This window comes from Rattus norvegicus, chromosome 9 (assembly GCF_036323735.1).
Source record: "Rattus norvegicus strain BN/NHsdMcwi chromosome 9, GRCr8, whole genome shotgun sequence".
Lineage (NCBI taxonomy): Eukaryota > Metazoa > Chordata > Mammalia > Rodentia > Muridae > Rattus > Rattus norvegicus.
In genome coordinates this window covers 56,181,744-56,201,641 of record NC_086027.1, presented here as the reverse complement: position 1 = coordinate 56,201,641, position 19,898 = coordinate 56,181,744, and the positions used below count along the sequence as shown (strand labels likewise).

The 19,898-nt window shown below is 42.2% G+C and overlaps 1 protein-coding gene across 11 annotated transcripts in view; it reads right to left on the bottom strand.

Annotated features, from left to right (window-relative positions):
* The window catches only part of Inpp1 (inositol polyphosphate-1-phosphatase), a 47,959-nt gene that overhangs the window by 8,133 nt on the left and 19,928 nt on the right, over nucleotides 1-19,898 (bottom strand). For 5 of the 11 annotated variants that reach the window (XM_063267168.1, XM_063267169.1, XM_039083592.2 and 2 more), the window contains 2 exons: nucleotides 3,173-3,420; nucleotides 918-978 (listed from right to left, as the gene is read on the bottom strand). In XM_063267168.1, coding sequence (XP_063123238.1) covers nucleotides 918-978; nucleotides 3,173-3,420 — 309 coding nt within the window. Of the gene's footprint in view, nucleotides 1-917; nucleotides 979-3,172; nucleotides 3,548-10,792; nucleotides 19,893-19,898 lie in introns of those variants that run through there. The other 6 variants (XM_063267170.1, XM_039083595.2, XM_063267172.1 and 3 more) reach the window with 4 other exon arrangements.

The following is a 19,898-nucleotide window of genomic DNA, read 5'->3' as shown; positions in this document are numbered from 1 at the left end:
GGGCCAGCTATCTCGACCACACTTAGAGGGAATCCTCACTGCAGTGCCAGCCGGCACCACAGTCTCAGCCCCCTCTTCCTGTTTCTTTGTCCTTTTTCAGACAGGAAAATAAATGTGGAATATTTTTTGTCTCTTTAGTTCTGGACAAGTGAAGCATTTAACTGTTTATAAAATAGGCAAACATAGGGTTGTAAATTAAATGTATTGTGAGCTAGTCACAATAGTTATTTCTAACTTTTAGAAGCTTAAATAAGATTTTTGTCTTCTGAGAGTCATAGAAATGTATATAAAAACTTGCTAGAAGCCAAGTGGACAGCTTATGTGTGTGTAGTCTCTGCTACACGCCTGGACAACACAGCAAGGAGCCAAAACAGAACAACGGAAAATTAAAATTAAAAATTTGTATGAAAGGAACCTTCTGGTTAAGCCAAGTACCTTTACAGAGGTTCTGAGGTGAAATTCAGGGGCGACTGGAGCAACACCATGCATTATTTCAGGACTGAGGTATCTGCTATACTCAGTCAAGAACTGTAGAGTCCAGGGATCCCCAAGTAGACTTAAATTCTGCCCAGACACTATAAGCTCAACCATATAGACGAACCCGGGGTACTGATGACCACATTAGATTGTCAAGAGGCTACAGAATTTTCCCAAAGGCCAGGCCACACTTATTAAAATGCTACAGATTTAAATTTAGGATGATGCATGGGCTGCTAAATTATTCCAAGAAATCGCCTCACTTCTCTCTAACTTAAATATCATGACATTCTGAGTAGAGTCTAAATAAAGCTTCATATTTAGGCATGTTATGCTTTTTATTTCGAAAGCTTCCTAGCATTAATTTATGTTATAGTCTGAGTTAGAGATTAGAATAATATGATAATTATTACATAACACAGTAAGATTCTTATACTTACCTAAATCATTTGTAAACTCATTGGATTCTTCTCCAAAAACTTTTTTCCCCAAGCCTGGAAACTGAACGAGTCAGAGTTTGACAAAAACAAAAAATAAAATGACAACACACCCCACCTCCACAATCAGTTCCTAAGAGCGTTGCATGGGCACAGTTAGATTTGAAACTCGAGAATGTCCATTGTACAAGTCAGCTTGGTGCTCTGCTTTGGTTTCGCATGTTTTCCTGTTCCTTTGCCAGTTTAGAAAGCCTACGCAGTGGTTGAGTACTGGCTTCCTTTTGTCCTTCCAGCTTTCTGCTGGAGAGCCGCAGGACTGGGGATATATTAATTCTGCTCCTAATACTACCCTGTGAATGCCCAGTATTTTCCTTTTTTGGAAACAGATTTATTTACGAATGTATATATGTTATGTATATGGCATCGGGTCCCATTAGACGATTATAAGATGCCATGTGGGTGCTTGGAATCCAACCCGGGTTCTCTGGAAGAGCAGCCAGGGCTCTTAACCACTAAGCCATCTCTCTAGTTCCTGAAATAATCTAAAGAGAAGAGACTGGAAGGCAGCCTCAGGTTTTATTTCCATTTTCAGGTACACCTCTGTACCTGTCAGGTATGTCGTTATCTTTCAGGCTAGAAGATGACAGAAAAGAGAACAAGAAGAAAGAAGAGAAATACTGTAGTAACCTGTGGCTTAAGCAACAACACAGAGTGAACATGGAACCAAACGAGACTTTTCTCTCATCCCCGTATCATGTTCAGATAAACACAGTTCACTCCTGACCCTCAGAAGACTTTTCCCCTCTCAAAATACTGCTGACTCAGATGCTGCTGCTGTTTTGGGGAAGGAACTGCTTCACATCCTTCGACTTGCTAACATCCCCCGAGGGTCAAACCACCATAATGACCACACCACCTGCAATTCTCTTTTCTCTTTTGCAGAAGAGAACGGGCCTACAAGGGCTGGCAATCTGCCAGTTCACCAGCCCCCACACCTGTTCAGAGAGCTGTTCAGAGGAATGCAGACAGAGGGGCGTGAAATAGAAATATCTGAAGCAATTCAAATGGAAAGTATTTGTTTCATAAATTCTGGCATTACTTCATGAGCAATTGCCTTGGCTTGTTGTAATGTTTAGGGGCACATATTAACCCGTAAAAGTAATATCGACACATATCCAACCCAGTTGCTCAGCCAGCCTTTGTATCCAAGTGTCTCCATTAGTAACAACAGAAAAGTTTCCTTCATTTAGCTCATCAAAGGGCATGAAGAAAATATATATAGACTGTGGAGATTTTATATAATTAATGTTTTCTCGTCTCACACCAGTGATTGAGACTTTACTTAATTCTACAGTAGTCCTCAGGTTTTAAAAGTCCATTAAAGATATAGAAATGTTTTAAATTATTTTCTATCATAAAGCTCCATCCTCCCAAATTAATAAAATTAAAAAAAAAAAAAAAAACAGAGAGGGTGGGGGAGAAGAGTCACATAAAAGACAACAGAATTCCCAATGACACAGACTCAGGAACCATTTCTTATCCCCAAGAACTCGAGCTGTCATGCTGTGCTGTGTAAATTCAGGCAACTTATTCCAGCTCTCTGTGACAGCCTCATCCCCGTAGAACAATGGATCTAACCTTACAGAATTCTTACAGGGTTAACAAGCTCAAACTCATGAAGCCTGGTCCTCGGTGAGCATTTCTATGCCTGCGGGTATTACTGTTACCACTCCAGAATCCTGGCTTTTTCTAGTCACACATTTCCACACATAGGATCACAATCACCGTCTGTCATGACCATATTTTTATAGTGGACTAAATGGAGATTTCACCCAATTCCAAGCCCATAACCAAGGCAAAACATTGAAATGGTTTAGCTGAGGAGCCAAACTCTGCTCTGAAATAAGGGGGTCAGGCCATGAACACACAGAGAGAAGCTGCAGTGGCATGTAGCTCAGTGTGCTCTGGTCCAGAGACCACGTATTATTTATTAACAAGAAACCCGTCAATAAATGAAAGGATCAATACTATATGCTCACGTTAGGAGTCTGAGTGCCCTCATCCTGTTTGCTTTTCTATACTTCAATGCTTTCCTGCAGAGACCATTTTAATACTGTAGTAAGAGTAAGGCGGGGGCCACGAGATGTTTGTTTGAACCTAAGAGAATGTAAGATTCAGTAAAAGGCTTGCCGTTTATTCTGATGGGACCAGAGGCATGGGGGCAGGTGTCCTGCAGCTACTGTGGCCTGACCTCTTACCTTGTTCTCCATGTTCTGTTTTATAACTTCCTGTACCAGCACATCCGCCAGGGTCTTGAAATCTGCAGCAAACTTCTTGTTCTTCTCTGCACCTTTCTTCTCTTCGATAAGCAGCTGGAAGAGAGCCTCCTGCTGCCGGCATGCCCTGGCAATGTTAGCAGCCTTCTCAGAGACACGGAGCAGTTCCAGGAGGATGTCTGACATTTCTAACGCCTTCTCCTCAGCCTCACCCACCCGCTGGCTCTCAGCTGCCAGAACACAAGAATATGAAAGAGAAAGCAGTTCAGAGAGCAAGTGATGTCATGGTGCCTCTCCCACTAACACCCAGCGGGCAGCAACCTGTCAGTGAGGCTGACCTGCTTGTGAATCAGGGCCCATTTTCAGCATGAAAGACTTAAGTTACAATCTAACTGTTGAAACTTACTTCTCAAAATCTTGTAAAGCAGCTACACTCTCAAAGAACTGAATTTTCAGTGAAAGAAAAAGGAAAATCTTTGAATCAGAATTTATGTTCTGGGGCCATAGCAAGAGTATCACAGTGTCAGAGGAAAGGCAGATTCTTACGAGGACCTTAATCATAACAGAGCTTTACCACGAGGATTGAGGCAATAATCTTCTCTGTGAGAATGGTGAGGGGTAATGTTCATGCTGTCAGAGCTATGTGATAAGTGGACGGGCAGCAAGCATGGCGTCCTCCAGAGTCGGAGGCCAGTCTTGGGCAAGCACTGTAAAGCATCTCCAGCCTGCTCCCCTAAAAACATTCCAGCGACATACCGTCTGCCACCAAGTAGCAGCCTGCACTCCAAAGCAAGGGGAAACTTGCACCTTGTTGGACTTGAGAAGTTGTACCTTCTAAGAACCATGTGGTATCCCTACATCATTCGTTCTAGTTTTTTCTTTCTATGCAGCCCTGGCTTTCCTGGAACTCACTCTGTTGACCAGGGTAGCCTGGAACTCAAGATATTCGTCTGCCTCTGCCTCCCAAATGCTAGGACTAAAAGTGTGCACGCCACACCTGGCTCCTGTCAACTGGAGCTGTCTCAAAATGCTTCTGTGGTACTCTTCTTGTTCAAAGTGTGAATCATTCTGCTTCCTTTGTTGTGAGGATTACCACGCCCTGTGTGATGTACGGTTTGGAAACTGAAGCATAGGGGGTTGAGTAACTTCTAGAAAAAGTTACACAAGACTAAAATGTGGGGCTCAGAATTGCTCACAGCCCACATTAGGGTTCTTTATAGTTTCCTCTATGAAAAAAAAAAGCTTGAGGCTGGGAATCAGGCATCTGTGAAAATGCTGATGTAGGGGGTACGGTGAGCTGTTATAGCCTGCTTGTCTTAAGTTTGCTCAAAAACATTTTTTTCCTTATGGTCGACTTCCTGAGGAAATATGTGTTCCTAAACAGAAATGAAGGACAGGTGACCAACACAGGGAGATAGTCAGTTGCTTTACTGCCAGTGGTCATCTCTGGAGGGCAGTAGTAGACAGGTACTAATTCCCTGACACTGGAAATACACAAGTTTCAAGGGAGCTGCTGCATAACTATACCAAATTCCCACCTAGGACTCCCTCTCTCTCTTCAGCCAGTAACATTACATCTTTCCTTAATCTGTGGTAAGAAAATAAGAGTTAAGAGTACACATGGACAGACCCATGGCTCCAGCCACATATGTAGCAGAGGATGGCATTGTCTGGCATCAATAAGAGAAGTCCTTGGTCCTGTGAGGGCCCAATTCCTCAGTATAGGGGAATGCCAGGGTGGTGAAGTAGAAGTGGCTGGGTGGGAAGGAGAGCATCCTCACAGAAGCAGGTGAAGGGGGAATGGGAGAGGGGGAACCAGGAAAGGAGCTAACACTTGAAAAGTAAATACATAAAATATCCAATAAAAAATAGTAAAAAATATTTTCATACAAGGTAGATTGAAATTATTTAAAGTAGGAAAGGCTTTAAATAAACTTGTTTTGCTTTTGAGGCAAGTTCGCTCTCATGTTGCCCATAAGAGGGCAACCTCATGTTGCCCATAAGAGGGCAACCTCATGTTGCCCCGGCTGCCTCACTCTTGCTTTATACTTGATGACCTTGAGTACTTCATACTTCAGCCTCTCCTTTCTGGCTAGGATTGTAGATGTCTGCCCATGTTCTAGTTTATCTCCTATTGATAATCGCCATGCCTAAATCGACTCGAGGAGAAAAGGGTTTATTTGACTTACCCTTCTGGTCACAATCATTCCTGAGGAAATTCAGGGCAGTAATTGAGGCAGGGACTATAGAACTGAGGCTTCCTAATCTGTTCCCTGGCTGCTCAGGTAGCTTTCTCTTTGATCCCTTTCAGCCTAGGACAACCTGCCTAAAGATGGTACCACCCATAGTAGGCTGGGCCCTACATCAATTAGCAGTGAAGAAAATGCTCACAGTCCAGTCTGACTGAGGTAACTGTTCCGTTGAAGTTTTCTTTTCTCGGATATGTCAAGTTGACAATAAAAACTAACCAGCAGCACTACGTCTGTCCAAATGATACTCTTGTGTATGTATGTATGTATGTATGTATGTATGTATGTATGTATGTATGTATGTTGGGAAGGTTACATTGTATGTGGGTGAATGTGCTTCTGGGTATGCACACAGATGTGTGTTGGTGCATGTGCACATGGGTGTGAATGTGCATGCAGGTGCATATATGTGGGTACATATGCATGTAGGTGTACATGCTGTGTAGATCTGAGGTTTGATATCTGGTGTCTTTCTTAAACAGTTCCCCACTATATACTTGAGGCAAGCTATCTCATTTAACCCAGAATCCACAAATCCATTAGAGAGGCTGACCAGCAAGCCCCAGGGATCTGCCTATTTCTGCTTTCTAAGTGGTGGATCAAAGGCTTGTGGCACTGCTTTGTATATGAGTGCTGTGGGGCAAAGTCAAGCCCTCCCGCTCTGCACACCTTATTAACCAAACCATTTTCTTATCCCTAGCCACAAAACCTTAAATACTGGTAAAATGTAAGAATACCATGTGGCCTACAGATAATGTTTCTGAGGAATGATTAATAAGGAAAAACATGAGTACAAAATCACCTAGGGTCATAATTATACATATATATATGTAATTATCTTACCAATTCATGTGTGGGGACTAGTAGATAATGCTTTCAAAGTAGTCAATTTATAGTATAGTTGTAGATGACTTGACTTTTCCATACTCTGATATTCTATAGTAAATCTGTAGTATATATAACTACTTTATATTATCATTCTGTAAGAAATTACATTTAGTGTTTTGTACGTTGCGGGTCTGTGAGTGGGACTGAGCCTTAGGCACATGCTTGCCAAACGTTTTACACTGAGCTACCTTGATAGCTCTAACTTTCTAATATGAGACAGGGTCTTGTTAACCTGCCCATGCTGGCCTTCACCTGGATGTATAGTTCAGGCCAGTCTTGAACTTCTGATCTTCTCACATCAGACTCCTAAATAACTGGGATTACAGGCCTTCACCACCAAGCCCAGCAAATATATGACAATTAAAAAAAAAAAAAACAACACACTAAAAATGGCCAGGCAGTAGTGGTGAACGCCTTTAATCCAGCACTTTGTAGGCAGCAGGCAGATCTCAGAGTTCAAGGCCAGTCTAGTGTACAGAGAGAATTCCAAGACAGCTCGAACTACACAGAGAAACCCTGCCTTGAAAAACCAAAAACAAAGAAAAGAAGGAAAATGAACCTATAAGACTTCCAGGGCTCCTTAATGCAATGGTCCACGCAAAAGTTGCCTATGATAATAACAAAACTTTTCAGATCCACAGGATAATACAGGAGAATTTAAGCAATCGCAGCTCCTTAAACGCTCTTAATTTCCAGACTCAAACCTGTTAGAAGGTTCAGTTCCTTCGTCCTGGACCTATACATTAAGAAAAGTACCATTCATATGGCAAAGCCACTTGAACTCAGAAATAATTTACTGCATCCATTATATAAATACTTGCCAAAAATGATGTCCTAGAACAACATAGAGATGCACGCATATTCTTGCTGTAGCACATGGGCCACAAGAGTAGAAATGCAGTGAACATAACTTTGATTTCTTAGCAAACATTCTGTATTACTGTAAGAGCAAGAGCCAATGAACCAAGGGTATATAAGTTCCTGCTCATTTAGAAGCAACATTAGGACACAAAGGAATACACTCTGGATTCGAGTAAGTTGCCACATTGAACAGCATTAAATCTAATGTTTATTTCCCCCATCTTGTTTTTTAATCTGAAAAGAAAATGCTGTAAGCTTCTGGGTAAGCAAATACTGGAAACACAGCCACCTCTGGGAACCCAGAGTTCCTCTGCTCTGGTCCTGACTTCTAGTAAAGGTCGTTTTCCCGACCCGAGCAGATGTTAAAAGGTCAGCAGGTAGCAAGAATAGGCCCAGGGGTTAGAAGCCAGCCGTGACAACATTGAAAGTCCTCGGTCTCATTTCCAACTTTCTAATTAGATGATTAACCTATGACTTTAGGAAAGCTACTACTTTAGGGAGGAAAGCTCATTTCTTCTCACAAACTCACCCTTATTGGGTCTCTGTAAGCTCCTTCCTTATCTCTGCCCTTTTATCTTAAGCTCATTCGTGCAAGTAAGAAAACAGCCTGGGCGGGGTACTTCACCCATACCTGGAATTCTTGAGACAAGTTGTTTATGAAAAGAACTGGGGGCAACACTGGCACACAGTTTCCTCCAGTTTCTACAGAAATTCAAGAAGCAAATTTAACTTACTTGCCTTACTCACTGTATACAGGCTCGGTTGGAGGTCAGTTAGCACCAATAGTAGGAACCTTAGTTGAACCTTACAGGGAAACTAGGCAAGTCTGGTGTTGGTAGCGGTTGTTTTTATTTTTAGGTGGGTGTGTGGGTGTGTGTGTACGTATGCATGTGCATGCACTTGTGTTATTAGAGTAAAGGCATAAGCATGCTGGATAAATATCCTATGCTAAGCTACATCCCTGGTTTTGGATTTTTGTGAGGGTCTCACTGGGCTCAGATTAGCCTTGAGCTCAGTTTGTCACTATTTAATTGGCAGTTGGCTTCCCTTTTACTCTCAGAATAGCCCTTTCCTCAGCTGAGCATACTCATTGTCAAGTGCCTTCCTAGGGACCTATTCACAGGGCAATGATGCCCCTCTAAACGAACTGTATGGTACTGGTGATGGGGACAGACAGAGGCTTCCATCACGACAAATCCCTAATTCTTCTTGTATTCATTTGCCGTTTTAAGACTGGGTGGTCAGAAATGTGTTTCCTCGACATCCTCGTGTCCTCACCTGCCTCTCCTTTGTGGGCATTCGACTTTGGCGTGTCTTCCTCCTCTTATAATGACTTAGTCAGACTGTGCTAGGACCCACCCATGTGACCTCATGCCACCTCTAGAGCTCCTTCCTCCAGTCATTTCTCAGTATTCTTAGGAACTTGGGTTGCCATAGACACCAAAATACATGTGTGCTCAGGTCTTCAGGTAAAACAGCTCAGTATTTGCATAGAACCAAGTCACATCCCCTGACACTTTAAATCATTTCTAGATTAGTAACAATATCGAGCTCACTGAAGATAGATGTCTAACTGCCGTTAGGAATGGTGATGGGGAAGCAGTTGTGTGTGTTCAACCCATACACACATTCACCGAATATTTCCCATTCAGGATGGATTGAATCCAGGCAGGAGGGTGAATAAAGGCACTAGACTGACTGCACAGTCACATTCTGAGGTACTGGGATCAGGACTTCAATATTACAATTTTAGAGGAGCCTGACTATGGCAGAACATTCCCCTAATAAATAAAGATTCCAGGGACTCAATAGCTGGGTGAGGAGTAAGTGGGACTACCGGGTTGGAGAGGAAGAGGGAGGAGAAAGAGACTTGGCTTTTGGAAGGAAGGAAGATGGAGGAAGAGAAAGATGATCCAAATTCCACATGGCTTTAAATAGCCACAGGTAGCTGTGGATATCTTATAAGGAATCAATAATTACAGGACAATTTGTCTTATCTAGGTGGATAGTTTATATCAATATCAATTGGCTGAGTTCATTGTGTGGACGTTTTTGTGGGGCGAGAATTTACTGATATAAATCTGACTGATAAATTACAACAAGCCTCTAGAGTTTTGATTTTACCAGGTTACAGGGATTTGTGACAGCTAACCACAGGGGGTGGATGGCTGGGAATGTGAACGGAATCCACAGCAAGAGAACCTCGAGATAGGAGGTTATTGCATGGGACTAGCCAAGGAGGTGGCAAGACCTCCGGGGCCAGAGAGTAGACATTAGCGTGGGATAGTGCCTTAGTTATATTTCCAGAACCACACAGCCCCTCTGTCCTTTGCTTTCTGGCCAGGTAGTAAAAATGAGATACATTTTCTTGTTTGGTTTACTTATGTGAGACAAATTTTCCAGCTGGCTGCTACTCCAATGGCCAGCCCTCTAGGGACACAGTGAGGACAGCTTCATCACAAGCACTGTTCTGTAATGATCCACCAAGTCATGGTTCAGCAAAACAGGCTTGGAGAAGCTTCATTCTTCACATATAACACACAAATACCAACACATATAAGCATGTATACACATAAAATTGTGTCACAATGTTAGAATCTCTGGCTTTGGGGAGATTTTCAAGTCTAGTTGGAAAAATATTGAAACAAACAAACAAACAAACAGGACAGTCGAACAAAACTCAAAAAACAAGCAAACAAACCAGAGTGGGGACTGGGCAATGGCTCAGTCTGTAAAGTGCTGGCCACACAACCATAAAGAACTGAGTTTTGATCCTAATCATTCAAAAAGCTGAGCACGGTGGTGTGTGCCCGAGCGTGGTGGTGCATACCCAAGCGTGGCGGTGCATGCCTGAGCACGATGGTGCATGCCTGTAACCCTATCTTCTAGGGGAGAGGCAGCAGACAGGTCAATTTGTGGAACTCGCTAGTCAGGAAGATAAGCCAAACCCGAAAGTTCAAGATTCATTGAGAGACCCTGTCTCAAAGGGTAAGGTAGAGAGTAACTGAAGACACCCAAAGTTGTTCTTTGATTTCCCCTATGCTCCTGTTCTTACAGGTGTATACACACACACACACACACACACACACACACACACACACACATACACATGCAACCTACCCCTAAAAAATCCCAAACAAAAATCCTTATTTACAAAGACAAGACTTGTGTTCAGTTTCTACCTATTTTCTCGTCTCATTAAAAGTTTGAAGGCAAGACAGACTGGCTTCAGGCTTGCCTGTGATCCCAGCACTCAGGAGGTAGGAGTAGAACAATTGGGGGAAAGCTCAAGGTGAGTTTAAGGCCAATCCGGGCTACATAAGACCCTGTCTTAAAACCAATTCGTAAGTTTAAAATCAGATCGGGGTCTAGGGGTGTAGCACAGCATCAGAGTACTTGCCTAGCATGTATGAGCCCTGAGTTTGATCCTCAGTATGAAAAGAAAAATAAAATTATCAGAATACTGTACACAAATTTAAGAGGCAACGAACACTATAATGTGAAAGGCACAAGCTTTGCGATCGAACTGACCTGGATTCTAAACCCAGTTCAGCGGCAACCTAGCTGAGCCTCTCCTCATCTGCAACTGGAGGATAAAACTTACCTGGCAGTGATGTCTGAAGATGAAATGAGGTATCTGGAAAGGCACGAGCTCAGGCTACCTGCACACGGTAGGTACTAAATGACAGTTCTAACTGTTAAGTACAAGCTCACAGACACCACAGTCATGTTCTTCTTGAGAAAGTACCAAGCAGGCGAGTTATGTGGGTCACTGAAACCTTCACTTAAAATTTACTAGTTCATTAAATCCCAGAGCCTGAGATTTAACTATTTGTAACACTTTGAACGACCTAGAATAAAATCCCTTTATGTAGGCCAGATCCGATCATTTCAGTTTCTGGGAGTTTTGGGTGGAAACTCTGGCTCCTGGAAGCCATGTGGAGACTCTGGCCTCATGTCAAACCATCTGAGGGTGGTCTGGGAGAGATACTTTTCTATGAAGGGCATGTTTTGTTAGAAGACTCTGTGAAGATTGTAGGGCCCTGGCTGTATCAGAACCTGGTGGCTGCCTCTTTGTTGTCCACATCGACAGAAGCACAAGGCTTCATCTCTATGAGGGCCCTCAACAAAACAGGCAGCTCTCACAAACAGCTGAATAATTCAGTGTCTCTGTTGCCATCCCCTCCTGACATAATCTGAGTCTGCAGAGGCCATGTCTGTGACCCTTCTATACTGAATTTATCTCCTCCCCCAACCACTCAACACCCTAGTCACTCTTAACCACCTCCCAAGCGAACAGTGATATGAATTGGCTATACAGATGCCCTGCTCAACAGACAGCTATGGCTGAAGGAGGAAAGGCTTGGGGCCCGTAGTATACCTGGGTGTTTTATAAAAGGGTGTTTGTTATGATCTCTCTCAAGGGAATGCAGCTATCCAGTAGTCCCTCTAGCATGAAGAATGCCAAGGTGTGGCCAAGGCTATGCTCAGCTCACACTGCTATTTAGGGAAGGTAGACTCTGCCCTTTTGTTTTCTTTGGAGCTTAATGATTGCATGTTGTCCTGGAAAAAAGGGAAGGGACAAGGCTGCTGATGGCTTAAGGATTAAGAGGACTTGGTTTCGATTCCCAACACTCACATGGGTAGCTTACAACCAACATCCATACCTCCAGCTCCAAGGAATCAGATACCCTCCTCTGACCTCCACAGGCACCAAGCGTGCATGTGGTGCCCACACATATATGCAAGCAAAACACTACTACACACAAAATGTTTTTTAAGAAATTAAAAGGGGGCAGGGGAGAGGAAAAGCCAGTCCCCAGGAATTTTAGAACAGGGTTCAATCTTGTGTACAACTTGTTAATAGTAACTGGGCTGATGCCCATGGCAATGCTCAATTGCCCACCTGACTACCTGGGCCAGAAAAAACTGAACCACCAGCTTCACCAGAGACTTATGATCCTTTAAAGTTTCTGAAAAGTAAAATGTCTTCCAGGCTGAACTTTCTCAGAGGCCAGCATTATAGCATGGAACTGCCTGTTCTGTGACCTGGATGGTATCTCTATGACACTGTCTGTGCTCTGGGCACACTGAAAACTTTCATACGCCATCCTCCCAGGTTCACAGGCTTTCCTCTCTCTTTCTTTGCCCCCTTTAAGTGTCCACCACTCTTGAAATTTGTTCAAGGGCAAGAAACTGAAATAAGCACCTCATAAAAGAGATCCAGTCTCTGACAGCAAATGGTCGATAAACAGGCAAGAGACTCTACCTGGAAGGCAGTTAGAAATTCGACAGGATACCATTACATGTGGAATCCTAAAACTAACCTGTAAGTCCCACCTGCCCAAGGACCAGGTAACTTCCTGGAATTCTGGAAGTTGTAGGTTCTTGGAAAATAACAAGCTTTGTAGGAGAGTATGGTGGCCTATAGGTTAATCTTTATAAACCCCTGGGTCACATGTCTTGGGGTCATTCAGCTGGGAACTTCTAGGGAATGTCCTGACCAAAATCCATGTCTTGGTCAGTATTTACTATTTAATAATTCTTGCTTTAAATGTGGCCCAATATGGTGCAATTGGTTTGCTCCAGTGAATCTCAGCATTAACACATGTCCTGTGAGACTGGCATTAAACAGACAGAAAGGGCTGCTTCTGCATGAGAGCATGGAGCAATGATCTCTTAAACAGCATGAACGGTGCTGGTGCAACTTCCTGGAAAGCCACTCTGGTTTGCTGAATGTAAACATTATCCTCAATCCAGCAATGTCTCTTATTCACATATACCAAATAATATATGCACATGAACATTAAAAGATGGGCTCAAGAGTATTCATTCTTCCAATGAGCTAACACTGGTAAGAACTCAAATAGCCACCAATAATAAAATGAAGCCAAGCATATAGCACTCACACAGCAGTGGAGATGAATGCCTGCAACAGGCCAGAACATGGAGGTAGGTCAAAAAGCATTCTGCCATTAAAGAAGGCAGCTGTGCATGTGTGTTTGCATGTCAGTGGTGTGTGTGTGTGTGTGTGTGTGTTTAATACATGTGTGGAAAGAAAAGAGCCTCCAGCAGAGCCATTTCTGAATCCTTTAGCTCTAGTCCTGGGCTGAGTAGAACAGGAGTGTGCTACGTCTCTAACCTAGATCCCAAACACACTCTACATTTGTTAACTTATCTGTGTTCTGTGTGGCAAAATACTAAAAACACAACTTATTTCTTACAGGTCTCGGGGCATACTCAGAGGTGTTCAATAAACGCCGATTGATGAATTTCCCCTCAGTTATCAGTACCCTTGCCTTGGTGTTTAGCGTACTTGGATTTTATCAGCATCCCCCAGGAGCTGTTAGCACACAGGCCATATTTGTTTACAGGGACGTCCATGTACATTCCATATTAAAGAAAAAAAAATCACAGCTCTCACTGGATGGCAAACAAATGAACTACATTTTTTGAGCACTGAACTAAAATATGAAATTATACTGTCTCATTTTACAGGTGGCCTATTCTTAATTTAGATAATAAATCACCAAAATAGTAAGTTAACTTGTTTCTGTTATAAATGACATTAAACATGAGATATAATGACGGGGAGTGTATCTCAGGGTTTTCACACTTGCCTGGCATGAGCGAAACCCTGAGTTTTTCTCCAAAAACACAAAACTAATTGATTAATCACCTAATTAAAGATGGGAAGACTTTAACTGACCATGGAAAATACCTCTAACGCCAGCAGTCTGGAGACAGGTGCAGGAGATCTGTAGGTCAAGGCCAGCCTGGGCTATGTAGTGATGCCCTATCCCAAAAGCAAACAAAAGTGATTATAGACATGCACTTATCACTAATATTTCCCTTTTCCCCTAACTCTCGAATGGTGTTGACACACTGGTGCTTATAAACAGGTTGGTCTTACCTCACTACAGTTCTGAAGAGGCTAAAGGACGATGTTATTAGCCTCTGTTCCTCCCTCCCTCGTGTCTCTCCCTCGCTCCTCTCACCTTTGCCACCAACAGAGCTTCACTATATAGCTCAGTCTGATTTCATGAGCTCCCTCTTCCTCAACAACCTTCCAAGTGCTAGAAGCCTAGGCGTGAACCACCAGGCTAACTTACAGCTTTGATTGTCATTGACCACATTTAGATGCTTGTCCTAGTTTGCTGCTCTGTGAGTGTGATAAAATGTTAACCAAAAGCAACTCAAAGAAAGGTTTATTTCATATTATAATCTATCATCATCGAGGCAAACCAAGGTAAGAACGCATTATCACTCAGCTACCTTCTTTCTGTAGCCACAAACCACCTGTCTGGGGATTGTACCACGCATTGTGGTGGTGTCCTCCTACATCAATTAGCAATTAGAAAATGCCCCACAGACATGCCTACTAGACAATCTGATGGTGACAATTCCACAGTTGACTTCCCTCTTCCCAGGAGTGTCAAGTTGAAGCTACCCGTGTAGCTTCATGTCCTTCTGCACTTTCCCAACACTGACTGGAAATACCAACTCATTTAACAGTTGTTCTTACTGTCAATATAGACCACTCAAATATGTTGTAGAAAAAGACCCAGTGTAGCCCACAGGAAAGAGGTTTCTAGTCAACACCTAGAAATCCTAGCATGCGTCTTGGGGAGCTACACCCTGTTTAGAAGGCATTTACAGCTCTGGAATGAGGACCATGGCTCCCTAGGGGGATATCCTGCTACATTAGCCTGCTGTGCACTGCCCTTTGCCAATTGACTGTATGACATATGCTGAAGAGGACTGGTTGGTTTTATTCTGTAAACATAAAAAAAGGAAAAGATCAAAGAAGCTGGTTGGGAAGGATGATGTCTATAGTCTGTTCCCATTCAAAACTTCCTTGATCTTTACGGGTCTTTTTTTTTTTTTTATAAAAGATGTAGGAGAATATCATTCAGTCTTAAGAAGGAATGAAATCCAAATACTTGATGTAGTGTGGATGCAATTAACCTTGAAGATCCTTTGCTAAGTAAGATAAGTCCACCCTAACATACAAATATTTCATTTAAAGGAAAGAACCTATAGTAGTCATGCTTATAGCAACGAAGGAAATGGCGGTCACCCGGTTGGGAAGAGAGAATGACGTAAGATTATTGTTGAATGAATTCTAGTTCTGCAGATGGGCAGTGCTATCAGCTACACACTGCTACACAAAGTTGTGAATGTTCTTGATGCCAAAAATGTAGGGAAGGAGGGCACAGTAGTACACACATTTAATCTCAGCAAGAGGAACTCAGAGGCAGGCAGAGTTTCAGGCCAGCCATGCTAACAAAATAAGACCTTGCAGTGTGTGTGTGTGTGTGTGTGTGTGTGTTAAACAAAGAACATTGTTGTAGGTCTCAATGCTGATTTTGCATAGCAATTACACTGATTTCTAATAGACCATGTGTTCCGTTCCCTGGTGTAGTTATGAGCGAAGGGGTTAATAGATCAGATGAGGGCAGGAAGTGCTTTACTGAGGCACTTCCTGGAGCACCATATTCCTCTGAAGCTGATAAATGCCTTCTAAACAGGATGCACACTCCCTCCCCCCAAGATACGTGGAAGAGGTTGTCAGCAGTGGCTGATTTTCATTCTGTAGGACATGTTCGAAGAGATTTTTCTCCCACCAAAACTGAATCTGGAGAGAATTATTCATTATTCAAACCTTAGGACTATTAGAAACCATAAACTGAAGGAGTGCTTTAAGGAGTTCTCTAGATGATGATGGTGGTGGTGGTGGTGATTGCGATGATGACAACTTGAACCAGAACACCCTTCCCCAAAGCTGCAGGTAACCATTTGGCTCCTAAGAGCTATTGCCAGGCCTAGCAGGAGAGACCCCACATTCCTTGTCTTCACTTCCAAGAGCCAGGTGTTTATCTAAACAACCGTTTCAAGATAAGGGAGAGCGCAACACAGAATTCCACCGAATTATCAGCAAAGGAACTGATAAGAGGACATTTACAGCATCATTGGTTTAAAGAGCTCAGAGCACCAAACAATATGCCTGGCTCATTAAAGCCACAGAAATACCCAAAGAAAATACCCTTGCATTCCTGCTAACTTCAAACATAAACTGCTTAATATTTATCTCCCAGATCTCATTCTCATTTTTATTTTCCCTACTTTCTATTAATGAGGCTTACAGTCACTCATATTTCTTTTTTCATTTGTGTTTTTTAAGACAGGGTTTTTCTGTGTAACCCTGGCTGTCCTGAACGTCACTCTGTAGACCAGGCTGGCCTCCGACTCAGAGATCTGCCCGCCTCTACCTCCCAAGTGCTGATACCATCACCACTTAGCTATCGCTCATATTTCTAACATGGGCCTTTTTTCATTCTTATTACAAACTGGGGTTGCATACAAGTCCTATAGATTCTGAGGAGTTGAGTACAGGTCAATTCTGGAGTTGGGTAGTTCAACTCCTCTTGGAAAGGCTTCTAACAGAGCCGGGGACCCAGTATGGAGAGGTGGAACTCAGGGATCTGGGTTCTCTTCTAGGGGATTTGCTCTTCCAGAGTTTGATTTGAAGCACCCATGTGACTCACAACTGTCTAACTCCAGTTCCTGGGACTCTGACACTCTCTGTAGCTCCCTGAGCATCAGACATGCATTGGTGAAAACACACACACACACACACACACACACACACACACACACACACAGGTCAGTATTCATATGTTGTTTTCTAACAAAATCTCAATCATTCGATTTTACCAATGAAGACTTGGGAGTCAGATACTGGGGTAAAAGCCTGCTAGGTCAGAGAAGCAGAGAAAGCATCCAGCTGACCTTCTTCCTCAACCAGCATCCCAGAAGGAATGCTTACTCTCACACCATCACAAAAACCCTCTTTCAAACTGCATGCCCCTCCCTTCTAATTCCTGTGAGTCTCTATCCGTCCTCCTGACTCTCTCTTACTTGCCATGTTTTTTTCTTAGTAATCCTGTGTTCGCTCCCTGTCAACTGGTTGCTTGCTCTGCCTCTTGACCTACTTTGGATGACTTTATTTAATCCTGTTTACAATATTCAAGCAGAAAACTCTTGGATTAGAGGTGTGTTCTAAGGTTGAGCCACACTACAGCTAAATACAGTTTTTTTCCAGTGAATAATACAATCTTGGGATTCACAGTGTGATCAAATGCAACACTAAAACATAAAAAAATATAAGCTGATAATAAGGAGAAACTAGGGCATCACCTTTTACCAAGCTATGTCTTTCCTAAGCACAATTAAGATTTGGTCATTAACTGGTATTAACTGTTAGTCTTATTTATACCAATGGGAAGCTTACCACTGTCACTTATTTAAAGCATAACATTTAAACAGATGATTAATTTAAGAGATTTAAAATATTCAGCTCTAAGTCTGATATGGTGGCCCTCACCTTTAATCCAAGCACTTGGGAGCAGAGGCAGGTGGATCTCGGAATTGGAGGCCAGCATGGTATACAGAGTGAGTTCTAGGACAACCAGAACTACACAGAGAAACCCTGTATCCAAAAAAGAGAAAAAAGAATTTAGTTGTTTGAGGTTAAAACCAGCATGCAATTAATCTCCCTTTCCAACAATGGAGGAAAAAAGGAAGGGAGGAAGGAAGGGAGGGAGGGGAGGGAGGGAGGAGAAAAGCAAAGAAAAACTCGGATACATTCTCCATTGTGATAATCAACCTTAATAGTTAGATATTATTATTCTATATTGTTTGTTTTTATATATAAATGGCCACTTTATGGTCAAATATAGTTTTTTTTGACAGGTTGGTAAGTCATTTTAGCGAAAGCTATAAATAATTTGAAACTGCATGCTGATTTCCTTCTTCCATCAGAAAGAGGTGGCATGCATCTGCCATGTGATAATAAATATTGGTGCAATGTTTTGCCATGGACTACTGGTCACTGTAAACTAGAGATGCACTTATTAACTGTGCATTAAGAAGGAGGTCAGGAAGATGGCTCCCTTAGTAACATGTCTGTTGTGCAAGCATGGGGAACTGAATTCTAATTCTTGGTACCCACATAAAAAGCTGGGCTTGCCTATATTTCCAACACTGGGAGCAGAGGGCTCCTAGGACCTGTAGCAAGTGTCACTGACTTGGGGAGCTCAGGTTTATTGAAACCCTGTCTGAAAAATGAAGTTGGAGCAGAGTTGAAGATGTCGCCTGAAGTCAACCTCTGGTTTCCATGAGTAAGCACACACACTGGAACATTTACATACAGATATACCACACCATATACACATATACATAACACCAACAATAGAGGATTCAGTAATCAGAACATCTCTATGATCCTAGGACTTTGGAGGGGAAAGAAGGAAAAAGGAGAGTCAGTTCAAGACCAGCCTCAGCTCTATGGACTATATAAGACTATCTTTTTAAAAATCCATTAATAGAAAAACTTAATAATATGAAAAAGACTTGATTAACATGGCATACATCATGATGGAAATGAAATCACCAAAATATGTTTACAAACACACATTCACAACAATGTGTATTCAATCACCAGAATAATGAGACATGTAGATTTCTTAAATGGGTGATTTATATAAATAAATAAATATTATATAAATGAAACCACAGTTTTATTAAAGAACATTTTATATAGATGAAAGATTCACCTTAGCAACAGTGAGTTCTCTCCTGCTTTTTGTCATTGCTAATTCTTTTAAAAAGTTATCATCATTGTCTATTTTGATTTTATTTTTGAAATTATGACTTGTAAAGTACTGAGTTGTGGGGTACAGATGTAACTCAGTCAGTAAGGTGTGTCCCAAACATGCCTGGAGCCCTGGGACCCATCCCTAACCTTACACAATAATCTAGGTGGTGGCACACGCCTGTAATACCAGCACTGGAGAGGGGAAAACAGGAAGATCAAGCTCAAGGTCACCTGCCTAACAAGGTTTGCGTCCAATCTTGGATACCTGAGATCCTAACTTTCTAACTAAACACTAGAATGAAACTACCAAGTTGTAACTGAGTATCTTTTTGTGTATGTGGTTGTGGTATATGTGCATGTACATGCATGCATGTTCCAGTGTTTGTAGATGCATGTATGCATTTATGTGAAGGCCCAAAGCTGAAGTTTGGTGTCTTTCTCCATCACTCTTCATTTTATTTATTGTAACAGGGTCTCTCATGGAACCTGGAGCTTACCACGACTACTCTAGCTAGTTAGCCTGTCCTAAGAATCCACGTCTGCCTGCTGAATGCTGGGAGTACTAGAGGAAGACTATGCCTACCCACCTTTTGTATGGGTTCTTGGGACATGGTATAGTTCATTCAGTGAGCCATGCCCCGCCCCCCCTCTGTCTAGCCTTCTACTCTCATCTTCCTTCCCTTCCCTGCCCGTCGGCTCAGGCATTGTTAGTAAACAGCTATGTTTAGGAAACAAAGCTCCACACTAATTATGAGAAACAGGAAGCAACACTTTTATTTCCAAACTAACCCAGACGAAAGCACAACATTGAGTCCTTCTGACTTCATTAGGAGTCATTAAATGTATTTGGTAAAATACCAAAAGTATTTTAACAAGGACATTTATACAAGGACTCCCACCTGGGAAAAGTCCACATATGTGCCATTCTTTAAAATGAAAGATGTTTGTTTCTAATTGGTTACTTATTTATCTTCTAAGCAGTTTTAGTATGACATGAAATAGAGTAAGGCATCTTTTTTTCTAACTATTACTCAAGGTCAAAGTAAAAAAG